The 17,543-nt window shown below is 41.2% G+C and overlaps 2 protein-coding genes across 5 annotated transcripts in view; one reads left to right on the top strand and one right to left on the bottom strand.

Annotated features, from left to right (window-relative positions):
* The window catches only part of focad (focadhesin), a 90,971-nt gene extending 89,925 nt beyond the window's left edge, over positions 1–1,046 (top strand). For 2 of the 4 annotated variants that reach the window (XM_061250946.1, XM_061250945.1), the window contains exon 43: positions 474–1,046. In XM_061250946.1, coding sequence (XP_061106930.1) covers positions 474–547 — 74 coding nt within the window. In that variant the 3' untranslated portion in view covers positions 548–1,046. The remainder of the gene's footprint in view (positions 1–473) is intronic. The other 2 variants (XR_009709331.1, XR_009709330.1) reach the window with 2 other exon arrangements.
* Positions 1,047–5,504: 4,458 nt separating this feature from the next.
* Positions 5,505–16,720, bottom strand: hacd4 (3-hydroxyacyl-CoA dehydratase 4). Its single transcript, XM_061252263.1, has 7 exons — positions 16,589–16,720; positions 15,438–15,544; positions 14,917–15,044; positions 14,643–14,755; positions 13,053–13,159; positions 6,524–6,655; positions 5,505–5,954 (listed from the first exon to the last, which is right to left on the bottom strand). The coding sequence occupies exons 1-7, from the start codon at positions 16,591–16,593 to the stop codon at positions 5,872–5,874; spliced, it is 675 nt and encodes a 224-aa protein (XP_061108247.1). The 5' UTR covers positions 16,594–16,720; the 3' UTR covers positions 5,505–5,871.
* Between the last annotated feature and the right edge of the window lie 823 nt (positions 16,721–17,543).

Raw genomic sequence — 17,543 nt, 5'->3', positions numbered from 1 at the left:
TTAACAAGAACCTACAGGACGGTAGATCTCCGAGAACAGGGTTGGGCAGCCTTGCCATGGACTCTCAAATGGTCCATCACTTTGTTCTTTATATTAAATATCTTGTCTTTCTACCTGCTGAAGCTGAAAAAAAACTATTTTTTTGCAAAGTTGATCTCAACAGATCTTCTGTACTATAATACAGCAACCCAAACTACTGTTACCAGCTGAACCTTCCTGTGGTTAAGCAGAGATAGTCCAGCGAATACATGAGCCGAGTATCTGGTTGAGTCTATGGAGAATCTGTGGAGGCACTCTGCTGCCAACTTTAATCCCCTCGCCCCCCTCGTCTTCTCCAGGGAGACGTGTTGGGTACAAAAGTGTCATCTATCTGGTTTTATTTGCCTGCCGGATGGACATCTAGCCTGCCAATCACATCTCTGCTTGCAAAACTGATGCTTCCATCTTGTTGTATCCTCCCCCATCCTCCACAGCTGCCCTTTTGTCCCTGAGGAACTTTCCGGAATTCAAGAGGAAGGTTGTTTGGACCAGAGCCTATGGATGGTAGGCAGAGGAATCAGAACCCCCAGTTCCCGCCTCCCTCTCTGGCACATAGCCAATCGCAGCTCCGTCACCTTACAGTTCCTGGGTGTACAAGCCTGCAGCCTGCTGTGTTCCCGTCCTCCACCGCAATGCCTCATGGGAGTATCTAGAGAAGCAAAACTGCTCATTGGCCAGAGCTGCAGGCGAGGTGAGGGAAGAGTTCGAGAGGTGAATTGAACTCTGGCCTTGAGACCACAGAGACATCTTAACTGAGGTCAAGGCTTTGTTTTTGCTGTAAGTCAGGCAACATACATTTCACCTGAAACAATGACTAATGTGGTCTGTGCTTTGGCAGTCTTTTCATCCACCAGGGCATGTTAATGCTTGTTTTCTTTCCAGGAAATAAACTCACAAAACACCTTCCCTGCCCCGGTGATGACATGTCATTGCATATCGATGTTTATTCTGCACAGATCGATGAAAAGGAGAACACGCAGTCAGGCCAATAAAAAATGTAAAGACTAGATTGTGAGCACTGTCCTTTTTGTTGGAATGTAGCCTACACCTGTTAAACTAAGGATTGAGCACCCACTGAAACATTTAATAATTATATTTCAGCACATTTGAACATATTGTGCACAATGTTCAGGTCTTACATGTTCAGGCAGGTGGTGTTTCAGTGAACTGGATTTGCAAGTATTTTCAGTTAGATGTTCGATGGACAAAATCCAGACTTTCTAAAATATTGATAAGTTGATAAGTTAGCCAGCTAGCTCCTTGAAGCATAATTCCGCTTTTTTATCCATCCATCCATCCATCCATCCATCCATCCATCCATTTTCTTAACCCGCTTATCCTGAACAGGGTCGCAGGAGGGCTGGAGCCTATCCCAGCATACATTGGGGGAAAGGCAGGAATAAACCCTGGACAGGTCGCCAGTCCATCGCAGGCCACACACACCATTCACTCACACACTCATACCTATGGGCAATTTAAACTCTCCAATCAGCCTAACCTGCCTTTGGTCTTTGGACTGTGGGAGGAAACCGGAGTACCCGGAGGAAACCCACGCAGACACGGGGAGAACATGCAAACTCCACACAGAGAGGCCCGGCCGACGGGGATTCAAACCCAGGACCTCCTTGCTGTGAGGCGGCAGTGCTACCCACTGCACCATCCGTGCCGCCGCCCACTTTTTCATCTTCTGTCTTATTTTCATAGTTTCGTTGTTTTTTTTGGTTTGTTTTTTTAGGTTCAATTGACGCCGTTTCACTACGGCATATAAAGATTCAGGTTCAGTTCACCTGAAACATGGCCAGTTTTTCTAAAACTCTTATGTGGAAGTGAAACAAAATGTAAAAGTATTGAAAAGCTGAATAATAAGTAGTAAAAAATAACTGCATTCTATTTTGCATAATTTACACAATACTGTGATAATGTGGAAAATCCTAATCTTAAGCCTATTGCAATGATTGATCTCTCATCGGACTGTTATGGATATTGTCAACTCCCTTCACTGACAAAGAGCTAAATGAAAAATTACCATATGAGCACCACTTGGTGTATGACTTCTGTTAGAGAAAATGCCCCTTCCCCGGATAGCTATACTATTTAACTTTTGTATTTGTGTGCAAAGAAATAACAGAAAGTGAGAGAGCTTATTTGAATCAGACATAGTAAGTCTTATATACAGTTTTCAGTACTCTGACCCAGAAGGGGGGGCTTTACCTTCTGATTACCCCTTGTTGACCTTGCTGTAAGACCGGACTGTGCTAGCTACCCCCTTCTAGGAGAAGCAGAGCTAGCTACCCCCTGCTAGGAGAAGCAGAGACATTAAGGTCAAAGGCTGGGAGAGATACCGCGAAAGACTCCTAGTAAGCACTTAATTCAAAGTGGTCTAATAGTAATAAGGATAAAAATAAAAGGTTATTTTTAATCACGTGATTGTGTTTGTTAACACATTGTCAGTGTACCACTGTCCAAATACTTATGCCACTGTATATATGTTTATGATTATTATTATCAGTGTATACATTTGTATACATGCAACAGTGCAATTGTTTTTATTTCATTTGTGTGTGTAGTACAGAATAATGACACAATAATACAACTAAAAATTCAATACGAGCTCTTGTATATCCCAGGATGCTTTGCAAGAGCTACATGCTCAAAAGGCTGTGTGGAGTTCCCCATGATTTTGGTGTGAGAAGACACACAGTGCTTGGCGGCAGTTGTTGTCAACAGAGTGGCAAATGACAGGACTGAGACGCTGCCGGACTTTACGCTCACGCCTCTGCATCCTGCTGAAAAGGAAGACCACTTCCTCTTCCTGTGGAATGTTTCTGTACGGGCCTTGTGAAACAATTTGCAGCATGCAGACCTTTTTGTACTATTTATTTTTCTGTGGTGCGAGCTGTAGCCTACAGCCTGGTGTTGAGCCTGCAGTGCTCCTTATTCATGACTGCAGTCATGGGCCGTAGCCAGGGTGTAAAGGCATCTCGTATTACATTACATTACATTAATGGCATTTGGCAGACGCTCTTATGCAGAGCGACGTACAGTTGATTGGAGCAATGCAGGGTTAAGGGCCTTGCTCGAGGGCCCAACGGCTGTGCGGATCTGTGAATCTGCGCCTACACCGGGGATTGAACCACCGACCTTGCGGGTCCCATTCATGTACCTTAACCCCACTACGCTTACAGGCCACCCCCGTATGACGTTTACTATGGTAATCCTGCTGACACAATGTTCCCATAGCATTTCAATTAATTTTATTTATTTTACGAGATGCAGTCTGGTTTTAGGGAATCATGCTCAACAGACACGTCTCCTGTATCTCACAAATTTTATAAGGAAGGAAATTGATCTAGGGAAAATGTGTGGTCTTGTTTTACTAGACCTTCAAAAAGCCTTCGACACTGTCGACCATAACATTCTGCTGTCGAAGATGAAGGCCCTTGGGCAAGATGACTCTGCCATCAGGTGGCTGAGGTCATATCTGTCAGGGAGGGACCAGCAAGTAGATGTCGGCGGAGTTCTGTCTGAGGCTATGCCTATTTCCTGTGGGGTTCCCCAGGGCAGTGTGCTTGGGCCATTGCTCTTCTTACTGTACATCAACGACATGAAAGCTGCCTGCTCTAGCCCCTTATTTTTATTTTTATATGCGGATGATTCAGCCATTCTTATATCATACAAAGACAAAAATCGTATACAGGAAATTTTAGCAAATAATCTAGATAGGGTCAAGACCTGGCTATCTGAAAATAGGCTGTTACTGTACCGAGGCAAGACCGAATCTATATTACTGGGTTCTAAAATTAGGTTGAGCAAGGAGGACAAACTTGTGTACAACTACTGGAGGGGTAACAATTACATCTCAGCCTTCGGTTAAGTATCTGAGCTGTATCCTAGATGGGCACATCCATGGCTCTAAAAGTTCTGGGCATAATAAATGCCAGAACTAGGTTTTTAGCCAGGAAGTCCACACTGTTGAACAAAGATTGTCTAAAGATTTTAGCCTTATGTTTAATTCAGTGCCACTTTGACTATGCCATCAGTTCCTGGTATTGGAGTCTCAACAAAGCCCTTAAACAGAAACCTCAGGTAGCACTGAATAAACTAATCAGAGTAGTCCTGAGCCTTAACCACAGAAGCCACGTGGGGAAGGCTCAGTTATACAACTCCAGTGGTTACCAGTCGCGGTCAGAGCCAGACAGCTCCAACTCACTATGGTCCACAGGATTCTAAACAGTAGAGCCCCAAATTATATTAACAATTATTTAAAGAAAATAGCACATGGGCACAACACTAGAGTTAGTCTGGGAAATGTAGCCCTCTACAAGCACAGGACAAAGACAGGAGGAGTGTCTTTTATCTATGTTGGTGCTGTGGAGTGGAACCTGCCTCTCTCCATAAAAGAAGTTGAAAGTGCAGGGTTTTTTAAAACAAGGATCAGGAAACTGTTATTTAGCAACCTTCATGTATAAGCTATGTGCCCGATGATGTAATATGATGTGTGGATGTATTTCTATTGCGTCGGTTCCATCGGGAATTTATGATTTATTGTATTACTCTTGTATTGTATTATTGTATTATTGCACTCATATTTTATAGTATAATTGCTCAAAGCACTCTAAACAGATGCCTGTCTCCACTTGGACTGTTGGTACAGCAGGGACAATGGAATGGAAATAAGTCTTGGACTTTTCGTTTTTATCCCTGACAATGCAGACACATACTGTATGTTCTTTTATACTCATGTATTGCCTTTGTCAATGAATCAAATCAAATCAAAAGTCACCATAAAATCCCAGTAGCGTTGGCCAACATCCCAATAGCATAGCCGCAAAGCTCCCATGACATCACGCAAACATCCCTGCAATGTTGCTGTAATGTTGCTGCAACATTGAATCAACGTTGCTGGAGGCTTGAGTCCAGACACGGGCCTGGATATCCAGCCCTTCCAGGTCCACTGTCAGGGGTCAAGGTTCTCATTTCAGGGCGAGTCGCCTACTTTTATTCTTTTTTGTTTGCTTTTTCCTTTTCTGTTTCTGTACTTCCAAAAATGACAGAACAAGGTCTGTGTTGATGCTCAGTGTGCGTTACTTCATTCCCCAGGTGTGTGTGTGTGTGTGTGTGTGTGTGTGTGTGTGTGTGTGTGTGTGTGTGTGTGTGTGTGTGTGTGTGTGTGTGTCTGTGTCTGTGTCTGTGTCTCTGTCTCTGTCTCTGTCTCTGTCTCTGTCTCTGTCTCTGTCTCTGTCTCTGTCTCTGTCTCTGTCTCTGTCTCTGTCTCTGTCTCTGCCTCTGTCTCTGCCTCTGCCTCTGCCTCTGCCTCTGCCTCTGCCTCTGCCTCTGCGGCTCTGCGGCTCTGGGTGAGGGTACCAGCACCTCTGGGTCCTGCACTCATGAATCAGGAAATGTGCTTTGACATCCCCCATGTGACATCACGTAGGGTCTCCACCTTTACGTTGAACAAAAAAGCATTATGCCAAAAAACACACCTACAGTTTTATTCTTCCCTTCATGAAAACTGGGATGTTTTTGTCGTCAGGCAAGACTCATCCAAACAGGAGTTTATCCATTATGGGTTCCCAGAAGTGAGTATTGTATGCCAGCTAACAATTCCTACACATTTTGTTGTGCGTTTCCAGCTGCTGCAAGAATTGCATTTGTTTACACTCTTTGCTGACACAGTGCAAGTCTTTAAAATCAACTTCTGGTGTTTTCCAGATAAGCTGCTCAACAGGCTGTCTCACAATGAGCCTGACCTAAAAGTGTGTGTCTGCTCGTGTGTGTGTGTGTGTGTGTGTGTGTGTGTGTGTGTGTATGTGTGTATGTGTGCGTGTCTGTTTATTTCCTCTTGGTTTTTTTATTCCAGTTGTCCAGCTGTTGTTTTCTCTCTCCGAGCAGCTGCCACATAGTGAAACAGGCACCTGAAAAGGGGGGGAAATCCATTAGCGCTGAGTCTGCCAAATAATGATACAGGCAACCTGAGGTGGGGAGAAATCCATTTGTGCAAGCAGTAATGTGCTACTCCTCAAAAAGACAGACACACACTCACACACACTTTCTCTCCCACACACACACACACACACACACACACACACACATTCTCTCTTACACATACACACACATTTTCTCTATCACACACACACACACACACTTTCTCTCTCTCACACACACACACACACACACACACACACACACACACTTTCTCTCTCTCACACACACACACACACACATTCTGAAACAAGGGAAGGAGAATCCAGAGGAGCTACAGTACAGACAGCACTGCAGGCTGGCTATGGTGAGGATATTACACACACACACACACCCACACATTTTCTCACACACACACGCACACTTTCTCACACACATGCACACTTTCTCTCACACACGCACACTTTCTCACACACACGCACACTTTCTCTAACACACACAAACACTTTCTCACACACACACACACCACTGTCCTCAGTATGGATAGGGGTGAAGGCCTCACCGATGGCGAGCAGAGGGAGGTAGGCCAGCAGAACGTATGGGAAGTGGACGTACAGGGACACGGGCAGACCCAGCTGGAAGGAGAACGTCTCCAGAGATTCAAAATAGGGCAGGGCCTGGTACACAGTCAGCCCTGTTTCAACCAGAGAGAGGAAACCTTCATTAAGGAGCGACTGCATTCTCCCTGCTCAAACACGAGTCTTCTCCCTCTAGGTGCTCACAAACCAAATCCAGTAACCGCACACAGTGATGCATCGGACCCCCAAGTTGTCTGTTTTATGGGCTGTTCTGTAGGTGGATTCTGTCATATAGGTTGCACCATGGGATCAAAGAGGGCCGTAGTCTACCACAGAATACTGTCGGCATCTGATTGGATAGCGCCGCATTTGTTTTGCCAAATGGAACAATATGGCTGACCTAAACTTACTCCTAAGCAGTCCACAAAAATATATATTTTTAAACGTTTGAGGTGGGAAATAAGCAATACATTTGCTGAATCTTGATTCATATTATATCTGAAACACCTAGTTAAAAAATTTGATCCTGGTTTTGTGAGCCAGGTGAGCTGTGCTGGACATGATTGATTTGCATGGGCAGACCGTATGCAAATACAAAGTGCTGCCTAATGTATACAGCCCTCACCGAACTGCCAACACAATGGAATGTGTTGCGTGACAGATTTAGTGTGAGTACCTTCACTCTCCCAAAAAAAAGGGTCATTCATCTGCATTTTATTAACCCCTTAAGTCACAGATCTTTTTGAATTCATTCCTTTTTGCATGGTGCAACTACGAGATTCTCTGACCAGTCCCAGTAATGCAGTCGCATGGTACAGACAACAGCCCTCTCTGTGAGCAATCACCTTCAGGATAACTTCATACAGCCAGTTAGGAGTATGGTATGAGGTTAGAGTGACAACTGAATAGCATATTAGCTAATGAAATTATGTTTCCAACGCTGTATTGTTTCTTGGGCTTGCGACAAACCGTGATTTTTCACCGGTGTAATTGCTTTCCTTTCATTTTCATTAGCACGCTTAGAAGGTTATGCACTGGAAAAAGCAGCAGTTCTTGAGACTTTACAGCTAAAAGGTAGATGATTTACACCATAAATTGTATTTTGTGAAGTCTAAATAGAAGGCTGCATTTGGAGTCCTCAAAATAAATAATCGGAGTGATAGTTCTGAGGAGGACAGTGAAAACGCATTGGACTCCACACTAAAGGTCATTTCCAGTCTGTACACTTATAAATATGGAATAATATATATATATATATATATATATATATATATATATATATATATATATATATACAGTCAGGTCCATAAATATTGGGACATCGACACAATTCTCATCTTTTTGGCTCTAAACACCACCACAATGGATTTGAAATGAAACGAACAAGATATGCTTTAACTACAGACTTTCAGCTTTAATTTGAGGGTATTTACATCCAAATCAGGTGAACGGTGTAGGAATTACAACAGTTTCTATATGTGCCTCCCACTTTTTAAGGGACCAAAAGTAATGGGACAATTGGCTGCTCAACTGTTCCATGGCCAGGTGTGTGTTATTCCCTCATTATGTCATTTACAAGGAGCAGATAAAAGGTCTAGAGTTCATTTCAAGTGTGCTATTTGCATTTGGAATCTTGCTGTCAACTCTCAATATGAGATCCAAAGAGCTGTCACTATCAGTGAAGCAAGCCATCATTAGGCTGAAACAAACCCATCAAAAAGATAGCAAAAACATTAGGTGTGGCCAAATCAACTGTTTGGAAAGAAAGAAAGAATGCTCCGGTGAGCTCAGCAACACCAAAAGACCCGGAAGACCATGGAAAACAACTGTGGTGGATGACAGAAGAATTCTTTCCCTGGTGAAGAAAAACCCATTCACAGCAGTTGGCCAGATCAAGAACACTCTCCAGGAGGTAGGTGTATGTGTGTCAAAGTCAACAATCAAGAGAAGACTTCACCAGAGTGAATACAGAGGCACCACAAGATGTAAACCATTGGTGAGCCTCAAAAACAGGAAGACCAGATTAGAGTTTGCCAAACAACATCTAAAAAAGCCTTTACAGTTCTGGAACAACATCCTATGGACAGATGAGACAAAGATCAACTTGTACCAGAATGATGGGAAGAGAAGAGTATGGAGAAGGAAAGGAACTGCTCATGATCCAAAACATACCACCTCATCAGTGAAGCATGGTGGTGGTAGTGTCATGGCATGGGCATGTATGGCTGCCAATGGAGCTGGTTCCCTTGTATTTATTGATGATGTGACTGCTGACAAAAGCAGCAGGATGAATTCTGAAGTGTTTCGGGCAATATTATCTGCTCATATTCAGCCAAATGCTTCAGAACTCATTGGACGGCGCTTCACAGTGCAGATGGACAATGACCCGAAGCATACTGCGAAAGCAACCAAAGAGTTTTTTAAGGCAAAGAAGTGGAATGCTATGCAATGGCCAAGTCAATCACCTGACCTGAATCCGATTGAACATGCATTTCACTTGCTGAAGACAAAACTGAAGGGAAAATGCCCCAAGAACAAGCAGGAACTGAAGACAGTTGCAGTAGAGGCCTGGCAGAGCATCACCAGGGATGAAACCCAGCGTCTGGTGATTTCTATGCGTTCCAGACTTCAGGCTGTAATTGACTGCAAAGGATTTGCAACCAAGTATTAAAAAGTGAAAGTCTGATTTATGATTGTTAGTTTGTCCCATTACTTTTGGTCCCTTAAAAAGTGGGAGGCACATATACAAACTGTTGTAATTCCTACACCGTTCACCTGATTTGGATGTAAATACCCTCAAATTAAAGCTGAAAGTCTGCAGTTAAGGCACATCTTGTTCGAATCCATTGTGGTGGTGTATAGAGCCAAAAAGATGAGAATTGTGTCGATGTCCCAATATTTATGGACCTGACTGTATATATATAAATAATGACTAATAATAATGGCTTGTGAAGTTCCAGAATGTGTTTAACTTGGGTATTTAAGTTGGGTATTTGAAAACTTCAATCAATATCTTACTATACAGGATCTTATTATTGCAATTATTGTACTTTATTATTTGTTTTTACAATCTTCTAGACCTGCTGCTGCCTGATGGGGAGAGCAAGAAGAGGGATAGGTAGGGGAAGGGTGACAGGCAGGAGGGAAGTGAGAACACATTTATCAGGATAAAAAGGGTTTTATCATTCAGTATTCAATCTGGAGTATTTTACACCTCATACACAACCCACAATAGCATTGTGGGTCTTTTGAGGTATCCAAATGTACTTTTTTGGAAACCTGCCTAGACATAGATTAAAAAAGCAATGCAGAATGCTCATCTTTGGTGATATTGTCATTCGATTTGAAAGGGATCTGTCCAGCGTTTTTACTGTGGTTCCATTGTGTTTCTAAGCCCACCAGACACAGCCATGTGCATCGGTATCCACTCAAATACAAAAGATTTCAAGAGTACTAACCATTTTATTTTGGGTATGTTATTTTCAAGCTTGTGTTAAGCAAATGGATGATGCTTAAGGATGTTTTGAAATTCCTTTGGTACGCTCGTCAATCTAGTCACAAATCTTGAATTGTGTAAAATCTGCCAATGTACAAGGCTACAGTGTAGGCTGTTCTTAGCATAATTTTTTCTAGTAACACTTTTAGTTACGAGAAAGTCATTTGTCACAAAGGGCTGTCACAGAGGTTGGCGTTTTCTAACTGTTGGTATTAAGAATAGCTCCCTGCCTTCACCCATTTCACTGCTGGCATTCGCCCAGGGGAATGAAAACACTTCCTTGCATTCTCAGATAGGCCTTTCATCTAATAAGCTCACTCTCCTCTTCCTATATTTTCATAAGGGCCTTTTATTGTTGTACTGAATTCCAGAAACCGGGTTTTAATGTACAATATGTGGGGCGAGTGCATTACTGGGTGAGAGTACAGCAAGAAATTGTTTAGTTACAGAGCGCCTTTCAAAACCGGGCTTACAAAGTGCTTCACAAGGCCAAAATCTAAGCACATCACAGATACAACACACAGCAAAAAGTAAGTTAATCTTTTAGTCTATTTAACTTTAAATCATTTCTATTTTTTGACAAAACATTGTCTATGGAGTAAGACAATTTCACTTCAAGCAACAAGTAACTTAAAACAAGCTACTTGAGAAATACGTAAATAATATAAGTCTAATAAGTCTAATTATTAAACTAAAACACTTAAGACAGATTTTTTTTGCAGTGTAGCATGTAATGTCACATAGACCAGACCTAGAAAGAAAACAGAAGAAGACATTTTTAAAAGTGGTCGTCAGGTCAAATTGCAGCTGTTGGGCCCTTGAGCAAGGCCATTAACCCCACATTGCTCCCCACTTCATGTAATTAAATTATTATTTATTTATTATTATGTCCAAAATAAGACCGTACCAAAGTTTAGGGGTCCAGAAAACGCAGTGTTGAAGGACCTCTCCATCGGAGAGTGCCTCTTATAGACCTGACAGGGTGACGGAAAGCAGCCCTTTACTTAGGTTTCTGTGTTTAACCAGAACATTCCAGAGGCCCTGTTACACTCTGCCCTCTATTTACCATCAGACACAGATATTCAGGATCTTAAGACGCTGAGAGGGAACTGCAAATAGTTTGTCTCCTTTTTTAAAGACGCATTACAAATAAAAAACATTATTAATATTATTATTATTATTATTATTATTATTATTATTATTAATAATAATAAAGTTCTAGCCTTTCATTTTTTAACTCGAGTAGGAAGAATTATGAGTGACTTTTTCTTTCCCCAGACATATATGAATGTGATTTGAATGCGCATGTTGTTAAGGTTTTTATCAACACGGATCTTCCTTCAGTTGTAGGATGCAGATGTACATACCACACAGTTTGAGTGTGCAAACGGCAACATCAGTCATGGTGGTTTAATACAATCCATCCACCGATAATTCATTTTAGCTTAACTGCAGAGCTCAGTGTCATATTGTGCTGAGTACAGTAAGCGGCCAAGCCAAGAGACTGCCACAGCAAGTTTCCTGGAATTTGTGGAATTTTCTATCTCATGACATGATACTGAGGAGGATTGTTCAGATTCGCCAGAAAAGATTATGTGGTTGAGGTGGAAAAAACTAAAAAAAATGTAATTACATTAAAAACAAATTGGTACAAGGTGGTGCCAGCTGTCAATAAGGGAAGGTAATTACTTTTTCACATGGGTAATACTGCTTTAGTATTTCACAAAAGAAAACTAATTAGCCTTGGTCAAGCAAGTCAATTTCAATTTTTTTTTTAGTTTATTTATGTTTCCTTATTTAATATTCTATTTGTTGAACTGCACTTGATAACTAACAAAATAACATACACTAAATGTGTTCACATTTATTTTTGACATTTCTTAGAACCCATGGTTTGCCTCATTTATCAAACGTGAGCCAAACAAACTTGACAGAATTTTTAAATTAAGTATGATCTCTTTAAATTGCCTGAAATTGAACAGCATGGTACTTATAAGGTATTTTGGGGGCATCAATTTATGCTAAGTTATGCTTTGAAGAGTATTTTCAGCTCTTCAAATAGGTCAAATACATGAAAAACCAAAGACATACAATTCATGAAATATACTGTTATAGTATATAAGTATATAGTATATGCAGTATAAGTTCCCAAAAGGAAAGGAAAGGAAAGTTTCCCAGAACTCTAACTCTAACCCTCAACAAATTGTAGCACCCACCTGGGTGATGCAAGGCAGCCATTTTGTTTCAGACCACTTTTCACACCTAGGGTGGCATCACAGAACCAGTAAAATGGAGGAATGATCAGGTGGCCAGGCTGAATGAGCCAGGTTGGGGATTTGGGCAGGTAACCATGGAAACCTCTTTCTCTTTATACTAATGACCATATGCAGGGCCTTGCTTTCTGTGGACCTCATGCACAGTCATGTTTGCTAGGAAAACAGCAGGGTTGAGACATGGTGATAACGTGAAAGGAAAAGCCAGAGAGCCAGATAGATGCTGACTGACACTCCACCAAGTAGTATTGTTAACACAGTTAGAAATGCTACTCCTCTGAGGACCTACTGTGGAGTCCTGCCAGGAAATGGCAGGAAATTAACAACATCCTCCGACATATATCTTGTCTCTTGTTTCTCTACACATGAATTGTACATTTTTCTCCCCCCTAAAGGAATGTTCCACACACATCACAACAGCACTAGTTTGTGTATTTTCTGTTACGGCATATGGTGCTAGGATTGGTCAGTAAATATGTTATGTTCCTCTGCAGACTCTCATTCCTAGTCATCTTATTCATGTTATAATACTGTATTGGAGCTCCCCTCATAATAATAATAATAATAATAATAATAATAATAATAATTGTAATAAAGTATAATAGACTATTGTTATAGCTAAGCCCAGGAATAACTGCCTACGACCCGAGCCATGCTTTAATTGATGCAGTAAGAGTAAGATGGAAGATGATCTGTGAGTGTAGTAACTGGCAGTGACTTGCAATTCCAATAAGTTTGTCGTACCTTCTACCAGCACAGAGAGAGGGTACAGGGGGATCCAGAGGGTATGGCGTACCCACAGCATGTTAAAGGAAGGTGTGCTGAACAGCACCAGGAGTCCATACGGGTACCTGCAGAGACCAGACACAGATAAACAAAGAGGTAAAGTGTGTGTTACTAAGGAGGGCAGCTGTGCACGTGCAGTGGTTCGAGAGCAGGGGACTCCAATCGCTTATTTTCCTCCTGTTTTTTCTTTTCCTTGCTCCTGACCCGGAAATCGATCGAGGCCCACCATTTTTAAGGACATTCCAGCCTGTTAAAATGTTCCTTAGGACCAAGAAGTAGACGTTAGGAGCTCCCAATCTTGCCTTTGAGCAAGAAAAGAAAACACGTGCATCCTTTGCGAAAGTTCTTTTTTTTCGGAAAGCGTGGCTCTTAAACGATCGACCTGTGGATCCACCTCTCCCCATCTGCCACGTCTATAACTGACATGGCTTCAAACTGATGTTTAAAGGAGCAAGGATATTTAATTTGCCTGATTGTCGTTTTTCGATGTCCCCATTTATTTTTCTAGTCTCTGCTGATGGCTGGAACTAGGAATATTAAAAGGGGCAAGGAGAAGAAAAAAGAAGAGAGTCATGAGAATGAACAAGGGTTTGCACAACCAAGAGGTTCCAGGTTGAATTGTTGTAGCCTTGGGCAAAGCCCTTCACCTGAATTGCTACAGCAATATACCCAGCTGTACTATATCTTCAATCTACGCAACACATTTGTAAAGTCCTCGCTTGTGATTTATTTTATTTCACTTGACCAATTATTAATCTGTATTCCATTAATCTGACAAATAACTGCATTGCATTAATTTAAGGTCAAGGATCTATGTCAGGGGTACCTTACAGAAACTCAGGCCCCCATGGTCTATGGTCTTTTTTGGAATTTGTTTTGCATCTGCCTGTCAGATGAACGAGGGTTCTGTCCATACTTTGTGAAAAGTGCAGAACACGTGAAGGACTGACAGCAAAGATCTGTTGTCTTTTAGCTGCTACGTCTGCAATTACGCTGATCTTTCAGGGGGCAATGCATGGAAGCAGATACTTGATATGCAAATAGCAGGGCCCGTATCAGTTTCATTTAGTTCTAAACGTATCATATAAGTCACACAGAGATATTGTTGATGAAGATGAAGTCATCTAAAGTCTTCCCGGCTCTTTGAAAGTTGTGGGAACTGTGATCTAAAGCTGTGATGTAAGCAGTCCGAGGTTCTGCAACAAAAATTTTTACTGAACGATTAAACTGTCAAAAGTGAATATGGAGTGTGTGTGTGTGTGTGTGTGTGTGTGTGTCTGTGGGTGTGTGTGAAACATAAGCCATGAGTCTGGTGTGCACCCCTGAAACTAGTCCTGGCTAAGATGTTTTTAATGTTTAAACATGGTTATGTCTTTAAACCAAATGTGAATGGGATTGTAAAGACTTGGCAAGTGCCATCCAATGCCAGAGACAGAGCCCTCTGTCACAGAAGCATTTCTCTAAGGAATGGTTTTTGGTGGGTCTCCCCAAAAGTGGTTTCATCCAGTGTCTTTTCCCCCCACTACAATAAGAGTGTGTGAAACTTACCTTAAAAGGTCTAGAGTGTTCCACAGGAAAAACTGTATGCACACTATCGATTTACTTTGAATTTCCTCTTGGCTCATAATCACCACAAATAAAACAAAATTCCTCTCCATTACCTGTAAAAGAAAAGAGGAAGAACTCAAAGGCTTTATGAAATGAGGGACTATGGAAGAATCCAATGGGTTGATGTCAACTTCACTCATTAACATGAAAATGAATTCATGTAATTGTGATATTATTTTTAATAATATGGGTGGTTATTTACTGATACACGTACTTGTACAAACCGTGGCAGGAGTGCCGTTTTCTCTAATTCATCCGCGATGTGGAACAGCTCTAGCATTGACATTAGTTGGCACAGGCTCACCACAATGCCCACCGAGTAAAAGGTGTCAGCCAAGGCATCTGGAAAAAGAACGGTTTTAACCCTGGTGACCTCAGAAACATCCAGAAATTTCCACCACTCCTCCAGACAGCTCTAATTCACAGTTTGAGATAAGTTTTTTTGATATGTACTTTCTATTATGATATGTTTATACTTCTGCTACGGCTGTGCCACTCTCCAGGAAGGAAAAGTGTCCCAAATGCGCCTTTCATACTTCAGTAATTAGGTGTTCACATTAGGTGCCCTCTGTACATCAGCCATCATTAGAACAGGCCTATGATGTAGTGTAATTTTGAGCATCAGCGGCAGTTAAAACTGAGGTCTGGATTTTCCCAGAGTTCTAAGTCTCGTGGCCCTTATTCTGATTTGTATGAGAACAACATCCTGCCATACAGAACTTGGTGTCGCCTTACCTTTCCCGAATGACAAGAACCGGGCCATCATGTTTGCAAATATCCAAGTGTGCCCACAGAATTGTAGTAGGTTATATAGGAAAAGATATACAAGTCGGATACTGCACCTGCATTAAACAAAATCTCAGTTAAGAACTAAAACCATAGCCTTGGCACACTGTGGTTCATGTGCTCTGTTTGTGACAGTATCATACCTTTTTGGTTAAAACAGGCTAGTATTGCCTGTCTGTACAGTACAGGCATGCTGCTTGTAGGCTGTATGGGCTTAATCTCTTAATGAGAGCCGGTTGGACGTGAAAATCAGACCTAGGTCAAATACATAATTGTTCAAGTACTTTCTACACTTTACTGAGCTTTCCTGGTGTATTGTAACCTATGAAATAATCTTAAGTGTAAGCACCGCCTTCTGGTCCTCTTGGTTGGCTCAGTCACACCAGACAAGACCAACCGAGCACAGAAATGTATTTGAATCCATTACAATTACATATTTGACCCAGGTCTAATAATAATAATAATAATAATAATAATAATAATAATAATACATTGGCCACGGTAAATATAACACAGTTTAAATCTGACACATTTCATGAAACTTTTATAATAGGAAATTGTCGTAGCAATCTTTCCGCAATAGTCCATATATTTAATCTTTAGTGTTTAATTACCAGATACATGCGCTAATTATGTCACTGACATGATAACAATACATTATTTTCAGCGCTTGCTGTCAACCGGGTCGTGAAAATCTAAATAAAAAACGAAACTTGTTCTCCCATTGATTAAGTTGTTTTCCCCAAATTCCTCAGCAGGTCTTGACACATTCCAATTTGCTGCTAGCTAATTTAAAGACGACAATAAGCACCGCATTGGTCTAACTGCAAGTTGGCTACTATTCAGTGCAAACAGCACAAAAAAAAATCCAAAACACAGGCACAAGTATTGCAGAACTGAAACCAATGTCATTAAATTGCATGTTTCTCTCTCTCTACAGGGGGAATATCCACGCCCCACCTGGCCACGAGGAATCCGCTTGGTTACATTCCTGACTAAGCTCGCGGACACAATGTAACTACAGTATTTGGTAAATGTCTACGTTTCAACAATACAGACTCGTTCACAGGAACATATGGGTATGTACAGGTCGCGCTTACCTCATTGTGAATGAACGGTGGATATCCCTATATCCCCAACGCTACTTAAAGTGCAGTTTGAAATTAGCAAATTTGAGGAAGTCAGAATCTCGGCTGCAGCCCCCTGACGTCAGAGAATGAAACTGATCAGATGGGTACAAACTTTTTCTTGATGTGAAACGAAGTGGACGCAACGTTCTGGCCAACGTTTTTTTGGCCTTTTTTTGGTTTTTTTTCCGGCCTGTTTTCCCCTGACACACAAATGAAGGTAAGGCAACACGAAATGCTGAGCCACTTTATTATTTTTTTAACGCTTAAATATTTTGAAAATGTAAATGCTCTGCCGATTACACTGTAGACTCAACCCCATTCATAAATAATTTCAGGGGCAGGACGGAGAAAACCAAAACACTGCATGTTTTCTTTATTTTGGTAAATTAAGATGCAAAAATTTGAAGTGAACTGATTATGATGTGACAGTTCTGACTTAATAGTACAACTCGTATGCCACTAAGATCACCCTGTAGTGTTCATAATGGATATTCGTATTTTTTGTAAATAAATACATTTTCCAGGACCTCTGTGATCTGTTATAAGGCGAAAGGTTTAGGTTTATAATGTATCATGCGTTACGATTGTGACATCTAGTGGAAAGAAATGGGCACGCAGCTTAAATGACAGTTTTCATGCAGTTAAAAATGATACAAATTTCACTTGAAAAGGTTTTTGTAAGATAATTCATTCCTATCGTTTTTTTAAAGAACGACAAGAATTAATGTAGTTTGGGTTCGTGTCTTTGCATCATTCGTTTACCAAGCAAAAGCATTTGAACACATTGCGCGTGTACAAAGCTGGTAACTGAAGATTTGCTGAAACATTTTTATTTTTGCATAAATATCATGTTAACATCTTGACACGAACTTAACTGTTCTTAACAGTATAAAAAATCTTACATTTTGTTGCTCCTGATGTTTCA

This window comes from Conger conger, chromosome 8 (genome assembly GCF_963514075.1).
Source record: "Conger conger chromosome 8, fConCon1.1, whole genome shotgun sequence".
NCBI classification, from domain to species: domain Eukaryota; kingdom Metazoa; phylum Chordata; class Actinopteri; order Anguilliformes; family Congridae; genus Conger; species Conger conger.
Note: the sequence above shows the minus strand (reverse complement) of the source record. Positions and strands in the feature narration are given on the sequence as shown.

Bases quoted from the DNA above. Each gene is read 5' to 3' on its own strand.
- hacd4 (XM_061252263.1), bottom strand. The intron at 13,160-14,642 runs GTAAGTTTCACA...TGGTCTCTGCAG, and splicing joins AACACTCTAGACCTTTTAAG to GTACCCGTATGGACTCCTGG. The intron at 6,656-13,052 runs GTACGACAAACT...TGGTTGAAACAG, and splicing joins TCTCTCTGTGCTGGTAGAAG to GGCTGACTGTGTACCAGGCC.